The sequence below is a fragment of the Phyllostomus discolor genome, chromosome 8, assembly GCF_004126475.2.
Source record: "Phyllostomus discolor isolate MPI-MPIP mPhyDis1 chromosome 8, mPhyDis1.pri.v3, whole genome shotgun sequence".
Lineage (NCBI taxonomy): Eukaryota > Metazoa > Chordata > Mammalia > Chiroptera > Phyllostomidae > Phyllostomus > Phyllostomus discolor.
In genome coordinates this window covers 83,868,234-83,887,623 of record NC_040910.2, presented here as the reverse complement: position 1 = coordinate 83,887,623, position 19,390 = coordinate 83,868,234, and the positions used below count along the sequence as shown (strand labels likewise).

General features: G+C 41.5%; 3 protein-coding genes across 9 annotated transcripts in view; 1 reads left to right on the top strand and 2 right to left on the bottom strand.

Moving 5' to 3' along the window:
- The window catches only part of COG1 (component of oligomeric golgi complex 1), a 13,351-nt gene extending 10,521 nt beyond the window's left edge, over positions 1-2,830 (top strand). For 2 of the 6 annotated variants that reach the window (XM_036033417.1, XM_036033415.1), the window contains exons 11-14: positions 56-164; positions 563-672; positions 751-829; positions 1,867-2,060. In XM_036033417.1, coding sequence (XP_035889310.1) covers positions 56-164; positions 563-672; positions 751-829; positions 1,867-2,004 — 436 coding nt within the window. In that variant the 3' untranslated portion in view covers positions 2,005-2,060. Of the gene's footprint in view, positions 1-55; positions 165-562; positions 673-750; positions 830-1,293; positions 1,519-1,866 lie in introns of those variants that run through there. The other 4 variants (XM_028519924.2, XM_036033419.1, XM_028519923.2 and 1 more) reach the window with 4 other exon arrangements.
- FAM104A (family with sequence similarity 104 member A) lies at positions 928-19,390 on the bottom strand. 2 transcript variants are annotated; one of them, XM_028519930.2, is made up of 4 exons: positions 19,121-19,390; positions 14,492-14,591; positions 4,975-5,034; positions 928-3,296 (listed from the first exon to the last, which is right to left on the bottom strand). In XM_028519930.2, the coding sequence occupies exons 1-4, from the start codon at positions 19,339-19,341 to the stop codon at positions 3,054-3,056; spliced, it is 624 nt and encodes a 207-aa protein (XP_028375731.1). In that variant the 5' UTR covers positions 19,342-19,390; the 3' UTR covers positions 928-3,053. The 2 variants fall into 2 exon arrangements, with proteins under 2 accessions (XP_028375731.1, XP_028375732.1); XM_028519931.2 differs by lacking the exon at positions 4,975-5,034 and having other exon boundaries at positions 19,121-19,385.
- CPSF4L (cleavage and polyadenylation specific factor 4 like) overlaps positions 14,510-19,390 on the bottom strand; it is a 29,340-nt gene continuing 24,459 nt past the window's right edge. The window contains exon 7 of the mRNA XM_028521995.2: positions 14,510-14,591. The gene's annotated coding sequence lies outside the window, so the exon portion shown is untranslated. The remainder of the gene's footprint in view (positions 14,592-19,390) is intronic.

The window sequence follows — 19,390 nt, the reverse complement described above, 5'->3', positions numbered from 1 at the left end:
TGGGTGTTTGTCCTAAAAGACATGAAGAATCATCATCATTATGTCTTTTCTTCAGAACCGAGAAAGTGACCGACTATTTGGAAGCACTCATCGACCCCTTTGACCTGGATGTTTTCACACCCCACCTCAACAGCAACCTGAATCGCCTGGTGCAGCGCACTTCCGTGAGTCAAGTCACAATAATGAACAGGCTCTAGTGCTAGTGCTCCTGGGGGCAGTGCTGGGAGCAGGGAAAGACACAGGTAGCTGAGTTCAGTTATAAAGACTGGAAGAGGATTAGGTAAAATCCGGTGCTGAGGCAACCGTCATCTGACCCCTTTAGTTGTAGATAAGCATTATTCAGGTTTTTCCAAGGACTCAGAGGAATAAAAGAGCCATGTGACTCTGAGATTCTGACTGGTGCAGTGATAACAGTAATTTTGAAGCATTAACACAATGAAAAAAACCTTCCCCAAAAGGACAGTTAGAAACAGAAAGCAATGACTGATTATTAACAGAAACAATCTTCTTTTAACTGGACAGTAAAAACCCAGCATGTTTTGTATGTTTTCTGGTGTGTCAGGTTCTCTTTGGACTGGTCACCGGGACAGAGAATCAGTTCACCCCCAGGAGCAGTACATTCAACTCCCAAGAACCCCATAACATACTGCCACTGGCATCAAGTCAGATCAGGTAATGGTTCTGCGAAGCTTTTGTTGGGCCCCCGGCTTCCTGTTCATGCTACTGAAACTCCTTCGTCTTGTCTTGGAGGTTTGGGCTTCTTCCACTGAGCATGACAAGCACTCGAAAGGCCAAATCCACCAGCAGAAGCATTGAATCAAAAGCCCAGGTTAGTACAGTAACCAAGAGGTTCATCCCTTTTAATCCTGTCCCATCTCCCACCAAACACCACCCAGTTGGCTCCCCTTTAAAGAATCGATAAAGAACTGAAGGACAAAATGCACTAATGCTGTTTTTAATGGCGGCGCAACGTAGAAGTACAGGTTTTACTAGCTTGAGCTGATAGGTTTAAAAGATGTCCATTTACTTATCAAGTAGCCTCATAACAGATATGGATCTCAGGCTGCCAAGGCTGTAGAAAATATGCAAGTATGATGGAGGTTATTCCTTAGTTTTTGTAGGAAAAAAGGGTAGACTGCTAACCCAGTACTGTCGTTATACTTATGTGGAAAAAAACTGATTTGTTTCAGTGAAGGTTTCATCTTCCATTTCTTTTACTTGGGTGGTAAATAAAAGGAAATTTGCTTTCTCAAGTTTTACAGTTTCTTGTTAATACACGTTTTGTTTCAATAGGCTGCCATCCATTAAGCCTGCAGGAGGATCCGGGGTATTTCTGCATTGTGTTGTATACATGTGTGTTTGAGAGCTCAAATGCTGGCTTCTTACAGCATTTAGTCATTTGCTTTATTGCTATACAAAATATTAGCAACGAATCCTTTCCATATTCCCTGCCATCAAACCCATTAAGATCCAAAATCCTTGTCAAACCTCAGGTTTTAAAACTTGGGAGATGGTAGTAAATAAAAAAAAGTTCTTGCACAAACCATCCACTCCATAAGCACTGGCCTGTACAATACCTTTCCACCACAATTCTAAATTCGTACTTCAAATCACTGACCTTTTAAATTCTGTCCATAGTAGAAAAACAAATCATGGAAAGGAGGTCTGTATTTACCCTTTTCCTACAATAGTTCTCATCTTCAAAGTTTAGCTGTCCCCACGTCCTTTTCAAACCCCCTGAACTAGAGCTATCCGTGCTTCTCAGATCTGCTGTGTGCGGTGTGCACTCCGAGTGGAGCAGAGGGTGTGGGCAGGCAGGAGGATCTGGGTGGACTCTAAGGCACTTTCCTCTCCATGCAATGGCAGGTCGTCCCCCCGGCACTCTCCCGAGCAGATGACCCGGCGCATCCTGGCTCCTTATTCAGACAGCTTGTCAGTGAGGAAGAAGACTCATCTACACCTTCATTATTCAAACTCGGTTGGCTCTCTAGTATGACTAAATAACACGGGGACATATCCATCACTCTCCAAATAAATACTACTGTATCATTTCTACTAAAGGTGCCTCTGCTCATTTATCTCTAAGCCATGCCAGTCTTTTCCAGTTTCAATGGTGGAATGCGGCCCATTGTTACCATTAGGGGGTTAGTTTAAGCATAGAGTAAATCCTTGGCCAACAGTTTCATGACACTTGTGACTTCAGACATCAGTTCAGATAGCTTACATTTTGTCAGCATTCAACAATGCCTTAATTCTTGACACTACAAAGTGGAATTATCAATGAGATCACATAAGCTGCCAACAGAACAAGTCTGTGAGTAAGACAAAAAATCATTACGTATTTCTTGACTGTCGGAACTGCCATGTTCTCTACCAAGTCTGAGATGTATGCTCTGGAGCAATGACGGTGACAGAGGTGATCTGGGTATACAAGAGTCTGAAAGACATTCTCTCTGGAAATACAAATATATAACAAAGAGAGAAGACAGTTATTAGGGAGGGTGCTCACTTACACAGTCTCACTTGGATCGCACTGTTCTGTTACAAAGGAGAGTAACAGGACATCTACATACTAAGAGGTAGTATGGCAATTTCAGTGCAAGACTGAATCAAGCTTTCTATATTTTGGAAAAATGTATGCTTTTTCATGGAAACTATATACTCTTCACTAGTTTATTGAATTTAAAAAATCGGAGATCCCGCACTTTTAAAAGGCCTTTTTACATGAATTTCTAATTGACAGATTTGGAAATCAGTCTGAATTGGACGAACTATGGTTCAACACGCAGATGAGATTTCCTCATACCATTACCTTGACATGGATTTCATACCCACCCTCAAAAGAATCCTATAAAAAATTGCTTCAAAGCCCCTTTAAAATTGCAATAGTGCAGCAAAACCACAAGTAAACAACCGCCTGTTAACCTGTTATTTCAAATATAGACTGAAAAGCCAACAGGCATTTTTTTGTGCAATTTTTGAAACATCGTAAGATGAAATATCAAATCTGCACAGCGCTGTCCCTTCACAGAAGGCAAGAAACCGCCCGCCCATCATGTGGGAGGCCGTCCTCGGTGCTGTAGGCTGTGGAAGTGGGCCTCCTTCAGGGTCTGGTTGATGTGGAAGTACAGGCCTTGGCACAGTGCGGACTGCTCGGGCGCGGGCTGGGGGGTGTTGGGGCTGGACCCCGTGACAACGTGGTTTAAGCTGCTCTCGGGCCCACTGGCCCTGTCCGGGCTGTTGATGCTGCTGCTGCTGCTGCCGCTGCTGCTCCCACCACTGTCACTGCTTGAAGACTGGAAAGAAAAAGGAACGGTTTCATGACTCGGCTATTTTGTCTCTTAAGAACTCTGCTGTAGTTTAATTTATGGTGCCCTATTTAAGAATATTCCTACCCAGATTGAGGAGTATCAGCATCAAAACACACACTGAGCTTTACAGTTTACAAAGTCCGTTCACTCAAGACATTTTACTCTACCCTCACAACTACCTTGTTACAGATGAGTAGGGTTACTGTCCCCATTACACACCCCTAAGAAGTAACAGGGTCCATATTCAAGCACAGGCCCTCTGCAAATCCCTTCAACTACACCTTACCTCCTTTACATGGCTCCTCTACCTGCCTTTGTCATTCATTATATTAGCATTGTTGCAGTTCAGTGTTGTGTGTGTGTGTGTGTGTGCATGAACTTGTCTAATTTTTTTAATGCAACTAGCAACTTAAGTGTCTTAGTCATCTTCAAGAAGCTGCTCAGAAACCCCTAATAAGAAATCTTGCAGAAATCACCTTCTTCCCAATAGTAGGAGCCTCGAAAGAGAAGGCAATGGTAATCCCTTTCAGAATTATGGTACTGTACAATTTTGATTTCTAAGAATTGACAACCCAACCACTCTTCTCTGTTTAGAACTCACTACAAAATTGTACTTGAAGGAATCAATACAAGAGAAAGAATTCGAGTAATTAATGATTTGGTGTAAATTTTGTGGGAGTCATTAGCCCTTTGATAAATCTAAGTTTATATTCCCTTAGACAAAAATACTGATGTTTTGGAATGTCTGCTTACAACAATGTAAAATCTACACACAAGAAAAAAAGACTGGAAAGAAACAGCCCATGGTAGTTACGTTAAAATGGAGGGATTATAGATGCTTATTTTTTCTACTCTTTACTATAATTTTTTCAATGTGGTTATTATGTATCTGCATTATCAAAATAAATGTATAAATAAAATAAAATGTTTTAAGATAGATACTTTAAAAATGATTTTTAAGATACCAAAAGTGACACCTAGTAATACATATATTATAATCTATACGGGTATATGGGAATCACATGAGTCCTTTTACAATGCAATAAGCTTAGAGAAATTATGTTGTAATTTATAAAGGGACATTGGGTTGAGGCCTAATTTGATATTACTACTTAAAAATACAGAGTGGGGCAAAAGCAGGTTTACAGTTGTTTGTATGGAAAAACAATACGATAACTAATAAATAATAATATAAGAGTAAACCCTGCGTTCTGTGCACTAACAACTGTGAACCTACTTTTGCTGCCCCCGTCTGTACATAAATGCCAAAAATAGCAAAGGAAGGATGTTCACAAAAGGCACCCATTATTAATAAGGCTTAAACCAGGAACTGTTATGGTCCCTTGGTCATTGGGAGCTACCTGATACAGGGTCACATATCCTATTGCCTATAGGTAGTGGGTGACAACCTATCCATATTTCTACCAACAAAAAACATTTCATGAATGCATTATAAATGGGCTGAGTGGCATCAGATGGCAGGGTTAGCAGCAATAATTACATTTACTTAAAGACTTAAGATGTCAAAGCCAATTCAAAAGCAAAAACTGATTAAAAGCCTCTCCTGACCTAGAGTGTACAACAACCCAGAACTGCTGCTGGTACACCTGGTGAGGCTGTGAATATTTAACGAGCAGGTTACTACACTAGATAAGAAACCCACCGCACAGAAAACTTTGTTTCCTCTTAGTCTGTTTTCTTTGTCTTTCGTTACAGGTACTGTCTGAAAATTAAGGCAAGAACTAGAATCAGTTTCTAGTAAAGTCAAGTTTCTATCTCAAATTATATTTATTTCACAATATAACAGCAAAAGTGACATTATTCTGAGAAGAAAGTTCTTTAAAATAAACAGGTTAGAAAAAAGTTCTGTACAATGATCATAAAAAGGGGGGAGGGGCCACAAATACACTAGCAATTTCTAGTCCATTTTAAAAATCTTGTAACCTTACAAAGACATGTATAAAAATGTTTAGTGTGGCCTTGTTTATAACAGCTAGAAACTGCAAACAACCAAAACTTCTAACAATAGGGAGACTGGTTAAATTATAATATATGTATATGAAGTGTATACATAACTTACAATTGGTAACAATGAAATTCTATTCAGCTATTAATGACATATATACACACCAAGACAGAAAGCAGTCTTTAACATCTTTTTTACAGGTTACAGAACAGTATACATGCCAGATGGTTTTAAAATGTTTTGTAATGTAGATATGTATGTACACCAAAAATAATCTGGAAGGATATATGTGCCAAAATATTTAGAATTTGGACCTTCTATTTTTTTTTTATAACAGAAGTAGCTTCAACAAAAAAAAAGATATATTTTGAGGGAAAAAATTTGATCCTGAGTTGGATTCACTTGCATTGAGGAGGCCAATGGTACTTTCAAACTAATGAAAGACAGCCTACAGGGAACCAGGGTGGGGTCCGGAAGCATTAGATATATACTACTGTCATCAAAGGTAAACGTAACACATCTCTTCCAAGACACTTTGGCTCTATATTCTGCCAATTCAAGTCTTCTCACTACTGGGGAGGCTTTTGAGAGTAACCTTACAAAGACTGACCATTGTTTTCAAAGGAAGGGTAACCATTTGGTGGGTAGTAAGCAGCATAAAAAAAAACAAACAAACAAACCCCAAAACAGTGCAACATAGTGGCTGTTCTGTGCAATGTTTTTTCAATTATTCACAAATATATTTAATATCTACTGAGTCACAGTATAAAACATGTCTATGAAACAGGATCAAAAATGTTTGGAAGTCATTGTAACCAGTCTCATTAACACTGTGGGCCATCAAAGTGGTCTGCTCTACCAGATAAAGAACATTCGTTACTTACTTTTAACCCTAAAGGCACGAAATCAAATTTTTAACTCAATCGGTGTTTTAAGATATACACAGGAGTACATCGTTTTGTCTTATAAAACCAAAAACTTGAACAGGAAAAAATACAGTCCTGTTTCACAGACTGAGTGGAACTTTAAGTATCAAATCCGTGGGGGAGGAGGGGGCACTATCTGACTGCATGGTGTTGAGTCTTGGCACAGAACGTTTACCTTGTTCCTATTCCTGTTCTTAAAGAGACCTACACAAGTTCTCTTACTGAACGAGTCCAGAAACCCTGGGGCTGAGCATGACTGCTCCACCAGGAACCCGTCCCCAGGCTCCCGATTCCCCAGAGACTCCCCATCACCCAAATCCACAGTGAGAGAGCCCATTTCTTTGAACTTTCCATTTGAGCTGAGTGCTGACATTGACCAGGGTGTTCTTTATGACAACTTTGTATTAAATCAAAAGAGAACAAGGTCATGATCTGTGAAATGAAAATCCCTTGTGAATCCACGTATGCAAGCACCATAGGGTTACATTTATGAAGATTCTGACAGAGTCTCTCTCTCCAAATGTACAAAGACAACTCATAAGAATCCCATGGCAAAGATCTGTGTGAAAAGGGAGGATTCCAAGTTAGCTCAGGCAGTAATAAAACCAACCTGTGTGTCCTGGTAACCGCAGACGCTCGGGTGAGACCCAGAAGAATGTGGTGTTTTAGAGTCCCCTGGAGGCTTTTTCAGCAGTGTGCATGCCAGGGTCCCACCTCAGGAAAACCTGGCTCAAGGGGGCACAGATTATTCTGATGCCCAGCCACTGTCCAAACACACGTGAGCCCCTGCTGTGTACTGGGAGGCACTGCACTAAGGATCCCTCGTCATGTATTTACCGAGCTTCATCAAGAATATGGTGGCAACACGGCCACTGACAAGTCCAGTGCACAGCCAACGCAGTGACAGGAACCTAGCAAGCAGCGTGCATGGAGGGAGCCAGGAGAGGCTCCTTAAAATTGATGGTGTTTGAACTGGGCCTAGAGGATGAGGAAGAATCTTTGTAAGGAGGGCGGGGAACAAGCCGGGGAACAATAAGCAAAAGCAGCGGTGTTCTGGGCAGGCAAAGCTAATGGTGAGGTGTGGCTGTGCCCACTCCAGGAAGCATCAGTGAGACAACAGTACTCGTGCATACGAGGTCCTGGATGGTAAGTGCCCAAAGTCTGCAAGAACCATTTCCCAGTGTGTAGGACGTGTTCAGAGCTGTACTCGGGAGTGAGGGTGCTAGGGACCTATTGAGATGAATGAGGCTGGGGAGACCACAGAGGCCAACAGCGAAGTTTTCTAGAACATCAAGCAGCAGAGCAGGCCACTGCGAGGAGTGTGGCAATGTCAATGAAGGGGTGTATCTCACACCCCAGAGGGAGATGGAGGGGATTCAGAAAGAGAGACATCCAAACTGACACCGAACACTTTAGACACTTGCCAAATACAGCTGACACTTGAACCACATGGGGGTTTGTTAGGGGCACTGACCCCCTGAGCAGTCAAAAATCCACATATAACTTCTGACTACCCCAAACTTAACTACTAATAGCCTACTGTTGACTGGAAGTCTTACTGGTAACATCAACAGTCAATTAACACATGTTTTGTATGTTATATATACTATATTTGTGTAATAAAGGAAGCTAAAGAAAAGGTGTTAAGAAAGTCATAAGAAGAAAAAATACACTTGTAGTACAGTACAGACTTTAACAAATGTTGGGAACCGCCCTGCCTGGTTTCAGAAGCTGTAACCACCCCCAAGGCTAAGGCTGAGGGAGCAACCTTGGACCGTAAGTCACCAAGGAGACAAAAGCTTATCTCCCTGGCAAAAGTGCTGCTTCTGCTCCTTTTACTTCATCCATAACTGGCCCCCAATGCTTGACCGGTTAGCCAATGATGGGTAAGATTCCCTAAGGGGGGAACGACCTAAGACAGTCACAATCATGTGGGAGGCCCCCAGGGAAGGACCTCTGCGGACTACAGCAAAAGGGGGTGATGGACCCTTGCCCTTTGGTTTTGACATAGCCAGAGTCCTCATTCTGTCTGTGAGAAGTCTCCTAATCTCCTGGGTACCTTACTTCCCTTGCTCCACCTAAACCTAAAACAATGACAGAGGGTGGTGCAGCCCTGTGCTGGAAAGGGCAGGTTCCCTGGGTGATCAGGCCTAAGGAAGAATATATAAAATCCCATGAAACCTGCTTTGTTTAGAATGCTCTCAATTAAATGATAAGGGTCCAAGCAAGAAGTTTATTCCTCCAAGTTTTATAGCTCTTTCTATCTGACTCTGACTCAAAATAGGCCCTCAGAGTTCTTTGTTATCTGTTTGATCCTTACTTCCTGGCAATGATTAATGAGCTTTACCTGAATTCTTGTGCAAATGAACCCAATAAAAGGCCATTGAGGAACAGGCTCCTGGCCCTTCTCCTTTGAGAGATCAGCCACCTTTCCTCTCCAAGCAGATCAAGTCTTGGTAGACTTATTCTCATCCATGGCAGCCAGAGATGGGGGGGAGGGGGAGACCCTGGGGGCTGAGCCCCTCCACAAACAAATGCACATTTAAATGGACCTGCACAGTTCAAATGCGTGTTGTTCAAGGGTCAAGTGTACTGGTTGCTCAGTACACATATGATGAATGCAAAGTGTCAGTGAGCCTTGAGAAAAGTTCTGTGGCATAAGGAGGAAGCCAGGAACCAGAGAAGAAAGGTGGGCAGACAGGAGGCACTGGCAGCAGGTACAAAGAAGGGAGAGGCTGGCAGTGAGCAGGAAGGAGAATGCAGCAGTGAGCTACAGAAAAATACGGCAGAGATGAGCTGGGAAGGGAAAGAATACAGGAGTGAGCACTAGTGAAAGAAGCAGTGGCTGCTTCAGAAGACTGAAGAGATGCAGAGGAGGGTGAAATACTAGAAGTGGCTTTCAGGATCTTTGCTAGAATGTACAGCAGATGAAGAATGGCAGAGGGACACTTCCTTCTCTTTGGCAGAAAGTCTTACTCCTACAAGAAGATGTAGAAATCCTGATGCAGAGGTTGGGAAGTTGAGGAAGTTCATTTTCTTAGTCCACAGAGGTCACACCATACACCACAGGGAAAGAACTGGTCCATCAGCTGGGCCTACCTTTCACTTTATGTTCCCAGGGCATGAAGTGAGGGTAAGAGATAACCCCTAGTAAATACCCATGGTAGAAACCAATCAACTCTAAAGACTACTTCTGCTAATAACCTTTAGAAAGCGCCCCAGGCAGGAATGTTAATTACTGAGCCTCTCTGCTTTGCAAAAACAGAATCAGAATATATGTGTATATTTATTACCTAAAGCTATATTGCTTTCTCTCCTTAATTAGAAAAGCAGATTACCAGCGCATTTTATTTTCTTTCAAGCCCCAGCTTTCCCTCATATCTATCTCCCCATTCACTGGTGCTTTTAATTTACATGAGCCTCAAAAGAAAAGTCTCACTCACTCTATACACTATATCCCTGGAGTCACAGTGAAGTTCATTCTAAAGCTGCTGTGGAATCTGGATTAAGTGTGAAAGATGATCCTAGCCAAGTCGACTAGAACATCTAATGTAAAATCCTGCGTCTCCAAAGAGTCCAATTATGTAAGAGCACTCCCGGTCTGCCTATACCCATAAGACAGGAAGATTCAAAATGAATTCGGTGGGTTATTTACACTGCTTTCTAAAGATGCAAGGATAGAAAATGCAGGTGGTCACTTTCTGTGTCAATACTTACAAGGTTGGACCATATAATGAGTTTTAAGTTCCTTTCTAACTAAAATATTCTATGATCTATCACTTTATTTTGTTTAAATTTCAACAGGCCAAAAAACAAATCTGTCCTGCACAAAAACATGTGCACGCACGGATCCTCATTACTTCACAGACCTAACATTCAGTTTCAACATGAAACTTCTTGCGGTAGCTTTTGATACTGGGAGTTGATGTGATGTATACAAACATTTCAAGGACTTAAAACTGTGGGCAGTTTCTTAAAATATACAGTACAAATCACACTAACTTTCTGAAAGGATGGCTCCTCCATTTTGAATGGACCTTTTTAGACATTAATTTCAGACTTAATTTGCTGTATGGTTATCGACACATAACCCTGACAGTTTTACCCAAAACACTTCTTGGGATTTAAAACACTTTAATCCGTATAATGGATTAAAAGTGAGAATGGGCAAAAACTAAGAGCCTTAAGATACCTTTGAAAAAGCATGCTAAATATTCCATTGTCACCTAAATTCACCCTATTAAAAAAAATGACCTGACATTCAGCTCCCTCTAATTCTTAAAACTAATAGACTTATAGAATCCTAATTTTAACCATATATGAATTCCCCTGGTGCTGTTGTTTTTTAATATGTCACACCTCTACATTCCCATAAGAGTACCCTTGGGAATTTAGGATTATGACATCAAAAACACTCCCCTTCCAGTAAGGACAAGAAAAAGGCAGAGGCTGTTCTAGGTAAGCCACTTCTGTGTTATCTCCACTTTTTCTCATCCTGTACGTGTTATTTCACAGTGATCTGAAAAATCAAGGTGGTCTTGGTAAGTTAAAGAGTAAAAAAACTGGGGCCTTGTAAAAAGGTACTGCTTTTATTTACTCAGGCAGCAGCACTTTTTATAAGGCACACATCTGGGTGCCAGAGGCTGGATTTACATAGAAACGTCTAGTGTACTTTGTAGATAAAGGTATTAAAACTGAAGGCAAAGAGTACTACTGATACAAGACACAATTCAAACCAAAAAGGCCAACCCCTAAAAGAACAAATTTATAAGTTAAATAGAGCTAGTTTTTACACATCCAAATAATTATCCAAGATCAGGAAATGTCACTACCATTGTACAGAAAGCAACAGGAAGACACAGATTGATATATCATTTCACCTCTCGCTCACAGAGAGAAAAACAAGCCAGGCTTAGACAGAAACTAACGCGATTCATACAGAATGGCTTTTACCAAAAAAATTTTACTCCTATACTAGTAATTTATATGTCAGGTTCACAAGTCATTAAATCTAAGACACTGGGATTCAAGTTCAATTTAAACACCAATTAGATTTTTTTTGGGGGGGGGAAACACTAGACCCCAAAGTCTTCACTTTTTCTAGACAGAAATAAAAAATGGCTTTCTAGCTAATTCCAGGTCATAGCACTGAACTGGAAAACCACTTTCCAGCTGCTCTTCTGTTTTTCTATGGCTCCAGAGCAACAGAGGACCCTGCTGCCCCTCGTTAGGGTTGGCGCCCTACGGTGTCTCGGAACCCCCACCCCATCTTCTGGGAGAGGGCAGGCGCCCTGGTGCGGATCAAGCTGCTCTGCACTCACGTTCGAGTGCGCTGACCCCGCCTCTTACTAGCTGTGTTATCTTTGCACAAATGACTTTCTTTTTCTGTGCCCCAATTTTTCTATCTGAAAAGTAGAATAATGATACCTATATTAAAATGACAGGAAGAAAATGCCCAAGTAGAGTAAAAGTTTCTTTCTACATAACTCATCTGGCAAGTCAGTTCACGTTCTTTAGCTTCACAGTATCTAGGAAAAAAGAGGCATGTGCTACGTCCATTTTCAGGCAATCATGACTGACTTGTGGCACAGTTTAACAGTTTAACAGAAATCAAACCCTGAACATCTTACTTCCCAGTACTTGCCAATATTATTACATTAAAAATATATATGTAACTTTTGGGAAATTTAAATCTTAGAATTAAAACAAGTTCCTTCCAAACGAAAGTTCTTCAAGTTGCAAGAAAAAGAATTCTAAAATGATTTAAGTATTCCAGGAAGGACAAAGATAAGTTTCTCTTAATGAGTTAGTCTTAAGGAAACTTGCCTCTTCTCTAGAGCTAAAAGGTAACATTTTCACTAATATAATAACTTGCTATATAAATTAATAAAGTTAATAATCCATTATAATAAATCACTTTAGTATTTCTCCTCTTACACACAATTGTCAAAAAGCAGACAAATGCCCCCAACCTTGCTATTTCTGTGTTGTAAGCATAATGGCCCGGTCCATTGGTGACAATTCAATTATTTAAGGCTTAACTTTCCATTTTAAAGACTTCCTGCCTTTTGCTTCTCTGGCTCTGCCTGGGTTCACTGGGCCTCATTACTGGTTAATGCCACTGGCTGGGGAAGCAAAGCACCAGAGGCCATTAGCTCAGATGGCTGGTAAAGGCTCAGCGACAAGGCTGACACAGAGGGCTGCGGACACAGAGGGCTGCGGGTGCGTTCAGGTTACCATGACAGACAAAGAGTGCCTGGCCGACCGTGAGTGATAACAAACGCAACCTAGTCCATCCCCAGACTAGAGACTGACAGGGTGGTTCAACCACTGACTTTCTTTGGACAAGTAAGAACAAGACTCACAAACCTGCAGGCTGAGTAACAACACCTTGTTTTCTTCTGTGATAATAATATACAGGTTTCAGAAAGGGCGTGAAGGTCACTTTCCACAAACAGCAATTAAAACTAAACAAGAACTAAGATTAGGGAGTTTCACTAAAAACAAAGATGAGAAATGTTTAATATTTAAATATGACAATTTATATTCCTGTTTTCAGGCATCAAAACTGTACATACAGGCCCTGACTGGTGTGGCTTAGTGGATTGGGCATCTGATCAGGGCACATGCTTGGGTTGCTGGCTAGGTCCTTGGTTATGTCTCCCTGGTTGTGTCACATTTAGCATGTGAGAGATGGCTGATTGATGTTTCTCTCCCTCTTATTTTTCCCCACTTCACCTCTCTTTAAAAATAAGTACATAAGCCCTGGCTGGTGTGGCTCAGTGGAATGAGCACCAGACTATGAACCAAAGGACTGCAGGTTTGATTCCCAGTCAAGGCACATGCCTGGGTTGCGGGCCAGGTCCTCAGCATGGGATGCTCAAGAGGCAACCACACATTGATGTTTCTCTCTCTTTCTCCCTCCCTTCCCTTCTCTAAAAAAATATTTTTTTAAAGTACATAATATCTTTTTTTAAAAAGGAGGGGAAAGAAAACTATACATATAGGGGAAAAGACCCATAGAGAGAGTTAGACCAACTATTACTATGCCTTAGAAGGAATGTGACTAGCATATAGTGAAATATACATACAGATACAGGTAAAGAAATATTCAAAGCAGTCACTCACTGTACACGCTTTTAAAGAATAGGCTCATAATTCAAAAGAATGATGGAGACTCAAGTATGCTACAATTTTAGCACTGGAAGTTCATGGTAGCCTCTAATCTTTGGTTTTCTTTCATCCCTGAGGTTCCCTAATTTACCACATTAAACAAAGCTCAATAATTTTTCTGTTAATCATTTTTTTAAAGGAGGAAAAATTGTGATAGGAAGATTTTTAAAAGAGGGATGGAAGCTACAGAAACTCAAGGCTCTGCATAAAAGGATCTATTTGCGCTTTTCATTAACAGTTCCTCAGTAAGTCTGACCCACGTGAGAGTTACTCATCCCCCACCCCAGAGGGAGTTACTTTGGATTTCTGGCAAAGACTGGATATAGGTCAATCCCTATTATCGCAAACTAATTAAATTACAAATTATCTTGTTGTGCAAGAATTATGATATACAGAATTCTGCTTGAAGTTATGAGGCTCGAGCTTAGGCCATCTTTGCCACTGGGGAGTTTCCTTGTCAAGGCACCTAATTTAATAGCAGCATCACTTTAATGTGAGCTTCCCTTCCACGCTGTGGCTCAGCCTTTCGAGTGCATGTCGAGAGCAAGGAGAATTTCTCTCCAGTGTGCATGTGACGCACTCTTAGGAAACCAAAACGTTGGGAGCTCGTTCCTCCCCTTCCACGCTCTCTCCCTGCTACTCTGCCTCCTGCAGCAGCTCTCTTTAGAACAACATAATGAAAAAGCAAAAACAGGATTCTATGTATATTACTGTATGTATTGCAAATGCTTTAGTTTCTCTGAAAAATATGGGAATTGAAACAACAAAATATGCTTGCCTTAAAGACACTAATGGCTTATAAACTATTACAAACAAGTTGGTTTCTGAAATATCAATTAGGGAGTTCAAAGAAGGGCTTGCAATGGTTCATGAAACCTCTAACAGAAACAACCTGAGGGGGTGGTATGTATGACTAGGGTGGGGGCATGGACCGTTTTGCTGGGGAGAGGGTGCATAGCTTCCTCAAAGGGGTCATGGCTCAAGAAAAGGGTGAAACCACTGCAATCAAATAAGTCACTTTTATTTACCCTAAGAATAATCTTAATTACATAGAAAGAACAGGGTTATTTAGGTCCAGCAGTGAAAATAGCAGAGACTCGGGCCATACTTCCTACCTCTGTGTCCCAGGAATCGTGGAAGACGGGGTTTCTACTACTCCTTTTGGTCTGGGGGGGAAGGTGGTGGTCTTCCTCATTGCCATTCCTTCTCCTTTTCCTGAAATTAAATCACAGGAGGAAAATAAAAATTCAACAATTCATCTTTTAGACACTTAAAATTGTAAACCATGAGAACATAGACATTTTCCCCCTCACCTGAGAACATGTAACTCATCAGAGGATAGCCCAATAGGTTACAATTGGAAGTACATGATCGCTAGGCACAACAGCAAACATATAATAGTAGCAGAAAGGTCAAGCTTAAATTAATGTGACTAATACCAAAAAAGAGGCTTGACGATTTTAAATGCCTACTACAAATAAATCAGAGCAGGAAGGTAATGACTGAGCTTTCCGACTCCAGCTAATTAAGGTTATTGTCTTTCTACACTTCCTGAAATTACAATTCCAAGTTAATTTTACTCCCTTCCAAACGACAACACTGTTTATTGTATTAAGACAGGAACAGCTGCCTTTGCCTATTTTACCCTGAAAATCCATATAAAAATTCTGGTGCTACACAACAATATCCACAGAGGTTTATAGTAGCTGCTAATCTTTAGTTTTTCTTCATCCCTGATTTTCTCCCAATTATCACATTAAACAAAAGCACTGGAAAAGCTGCTCCTGGACACAAATTTAATTATTCTGGCTACGTTTAGCATTTAGAGTCATGATATAAATTACTTCCCCAGATTGTTTTTTTGAGACTGTAGCACAAGCTGCTTAAACCATACAGGTTTAGAGAAAAGTCAGGCCTGGCTGGTGCAGCTCAGTGGAGTGAGCAACAGCCTGGAAACCAAAAGGTTACCAGTTCGATTCCCAGTCAAAGCAAATGCCTGGGTTGGGGGCCAGGTCCCCAGCTGGGGGCACACCAGAGGCAACTGCTCAGTGTCATTGATGTTTCTCTTCCTACTTCTCCCTCCTTTCCCCTCTCTCTAGAAATAAATAAAAATGTTTTTTTAAAAGAGAAAAATCAGACACCTTTCTCAGTTAAGTGTTCTCAAATGTGCAAGAGAGACAAAAATGTGTATGATGTTTCCTATACAAGAGTCAAGTGTTGTCAAAAGAACTTCTAAACCCCAGCCAGAACACAAATTATAGGAGGCATTACTTTAAGTCAAATTGCCTGGAACTGTCCTGTCCAATAGCGTAGTCACTAACACATGTGGCTAATTAAATTTCGATTAATTAAAATTACATAAAATTTAAAACCCAGTCCCTTAGCCATACTAGCCACATGTCAGCTAGTGGTCACTGTATTGAACAGCACAGACATAGGTGGTTCCCATCACTGCAGAAAATGTTGTAGGACAGTATTGACTAGAGGCCGATTCACACAAAGAAACATAATCTACTATGATGAAAACTCTTGAAAGGTTCAAACTTTTGGAGCTGGAAAGAAAAACCAGCTTTTTGGAAAGTACTAAATTTCAGCATACAGTATCTTCTCTACAGTTACATACCTTCTATGTGAGTAGGGTGGCTTATTGGGGCAGGCCCTTAATTCTAAAGTTTTGAGGTAAGGTCTGGATTTTGAAGAAACCTGATCACCCTGAGCTCAATTCCCTGTACTCAGCAACATTCTGAGTACATCTAATGTTATTAATGAGTTTGGATCCAGTTTAGGTTTGGAATGATAAATACTGGGTTCATAGTTCTGATAAAGCATGAGCCAACCAACCAACCAACCAGCAGAGAGCTACACCATTTCTTTATTTCTAAGGCTCAGCATTTTGGAAAATAAGATCATCATTTCTGCTTCCTACCTTTCTTCCAGGAGATTAGATCATATTTATACATTATCTTAAAATACTTGGAAGCTAAAAACTAGATGAATATCAGTTTTTAATAATCACTAAATACATGTTATTATCATAAATTTGAACCAAGAAGTTGCTTTCATCCTATTATGACCAGAGAATGTTCATGGGAACATGAAGAAGTTACAGAGCAATGTCTACGGGAAGGCCAGTTGACATCCAAAGAGACAGTCATGACATGGCACTATGTTGGTCCCCAAACTCTTCTTTTATCAGTGTGACAACAGCTGATTGTGCTTTGGGCTGCTGACTCACTCTCACCAAACTCAGAAACCTGACCAAAACTTTCCGATTTCCTCATTTATTTATTCTCGTCTTACCAGTGACATGAATACAAATATCAAGAAGACTGCGACGCAGAAAAAGTATAAAAACAGAGGATAAGCTAGTTTTACAGATTTTAACTAAACTCTGGGAAAGTCACATGAACTATCTCAGTCTCATAACTAGCTGATTTCTCAAAGTACCAGAATTATCTCTTTTGCCTGGTAAGGGCCCTGTCTTTTGAATGAACTGGATAAAAAATGAGCTCTACTTGTTTTTCAGTTCTCCTTTTTCCAGGCTCTTTGCAGATTCTGTCCTGTAAACATTCTACTTTCAACAATATCATCAATTGGCAAGATTACAGTTTCATGCTCAAGGCTATCCACACAATCAGTCAGATTATAGCTTTCAACATTAATGCCACAGACCAGGTTATAATTTTAGCAGTCACCCTATAATCGATTATATTCTCCCTAACCATCTAGTTACAGATTATTTAGCATCTGCTACTTCTAAGGATAGCTGACTACATGACTTCATCATGTCACTTCTCTGCAATCTTTCTGTTGTCTTCTAGAGACTGGGCATAGAAAAAACCCTGAAGAGTAGAAGGTAGTGGTTTTCAAAAAATTATTAACAAGTAACAGAACGCTTTCTCCCTACCTCCCCCCACCCCCAATCCCTCAGGATATGAGATAAAGGATCTGTTTTGGTTAAAGAAAGGGTTCCCTTGCCACACATCCACTCCTCTCTGGCTATCCCAGTATACTGTGAAACAGTTAGAAAAACCACCATCTTTGACCAACTCTTCATCTTAAAATTGAGGAAACAGCACCAGGGAAGTGAACTAAATATAGCAAGATAGCTGGAGCTGGCAGAGCTGGTCCATTGTGCATCATGAAACACGGGGTAAAGAGAAAAGTAGGTAAGAAACCCGCATCCCAATTAAATGACCCCTTTTATAGTAGTAAGTTACCAGTATAAACATGTTGGCATTATTTGTGTAGTAGAGAAAAGGAATCTGCTACCAATATAAATACATTGAGAGTATTTGTATACAGTATTGGATGAAAGGAGTACTTTCATAGGAAATATTTTAACTTTTTCAGATACGTGAGGCATCTCAGGAGACTATCAGAACACTATAAACTGGGGTTGAGAAGGAAAAAAATGGCAGATCAGGCTTATTATACTTAAGGATTTTGTTACTAATTCTGACATGTCAGTGGCAATTGGGCCCCTAATGTCAAATTTAGTCCACTCATACTTTCTACAGAAAGAGGCTTTATGCCTCACTCACTACATGACCCAAAATATTCCTATGCATAAGTTTGAGAAACCATAGCTTTTCATTACCGAACCAAATAACCTCAGGAAGCTTTCCAGAATTTTTATTCCATGAATTAACTATCCTCCAGAGCAGGGTCCTCATCAAAAGACTATCAGTTATATTCATAGCCAATGAAAACATAGAACAAAAAAATATACTGCATAATCAGTCAAGGCAATCCTATTTTATCCACTTAAGACTCACTGAGACTATTATGAACTAAAGGAAAGAGGCGTGAACCTGGAAAGACCTAGGTATGTCTGCTGAGCTCTCTAAATTTGTTTTGTCATCAGAAAAACATAAGAGTCGGACTTGGTGATCTAAATGTTTTCACTTCAAACTCCACAATGAAGGATTTTTCTAATTTGACATAAAGCTGATCCTCTTCCTTCTGTGGTACAAAATCCCAACTTTCTCCTTCCCACATTGGAACAGGAGTAACTAAGAAGGGGAGAATCGCAGGTTGGTCCGGACTCTGCTCAACATATGTCATACCAGCCTGAAACCCATAACCCAGGTCTGAGGCCAGGCTCCGTGGAAAAGTGCTGTATCGCGATATAATCCTCCCTCCCTCCCACCTTCGTAGGCAACGGCTCCTCATCCAGTTTAGAATCCACTGTTCTAACGCCAGGGCCAGAGAGACTCCACCAGGCACTTCGGTCATTTGCCCTTCCGTGTTCACAACCGTTCAGGGCACGAATTCTTCAGTCTAACCTAATCCCTCCCAGCTGCAGGGTTAAACTCAATCCTTCTTTCTGACCTTGGGGAGCAGGCAGCTCCCCGTCCCTTCACAGATGCACTAGTGGCTCCTACTCGAAGATTAGACATTCTTCCCATCCCCCCTCCTAAATTTAGGACACGGACGCTTCAGGGCCACACTCTCTTTTCCGGGACCGACTAGACTTCATCTCAAATAGAGAAAGATGAGGCTGGGAAAAGATGAGGTTGTGGGAAGACTTGGACCCTGGAGTCACTCCACCAATACCCTCAGGGACCAGGGACCAGAGCACCCTCACATCCCGCTCCCCTCCTCCCCCGGACTAGAGCACCTAGATAAAGACCCGCAAAGCCCACGCTTGATCGGATCCCGCTTTGTGCGCCCCCATCGACTCCATCCTTCAAGACAGAGACGACGGGTTGGAAAGGAGAGGGGGATCTCTGTGGTCTCACCTGGGGCGGAGGCGCTCGCTCATGGCAGCCGGTGGAGGGGAGCGACGCGGAGCCGCACTGCGAGAAGAGGGAACAGAGGGTGTTGTGCTTCGGCGGCCGCCACGCCCACCCCCTCGGGCCTTGGCTCTCGCCGCGGCTCGGGTGGACTGTGCCGGTGGTGAGTACCCCTCGGTGGGACCCGTACCACTGCTACTTCCGGCGTCTGCTCCGCGCCCCCCCATGTCGCAGCCGCCGTGGTACCGCCCTTTCGCGGCTGCGCAGTGACGCGAT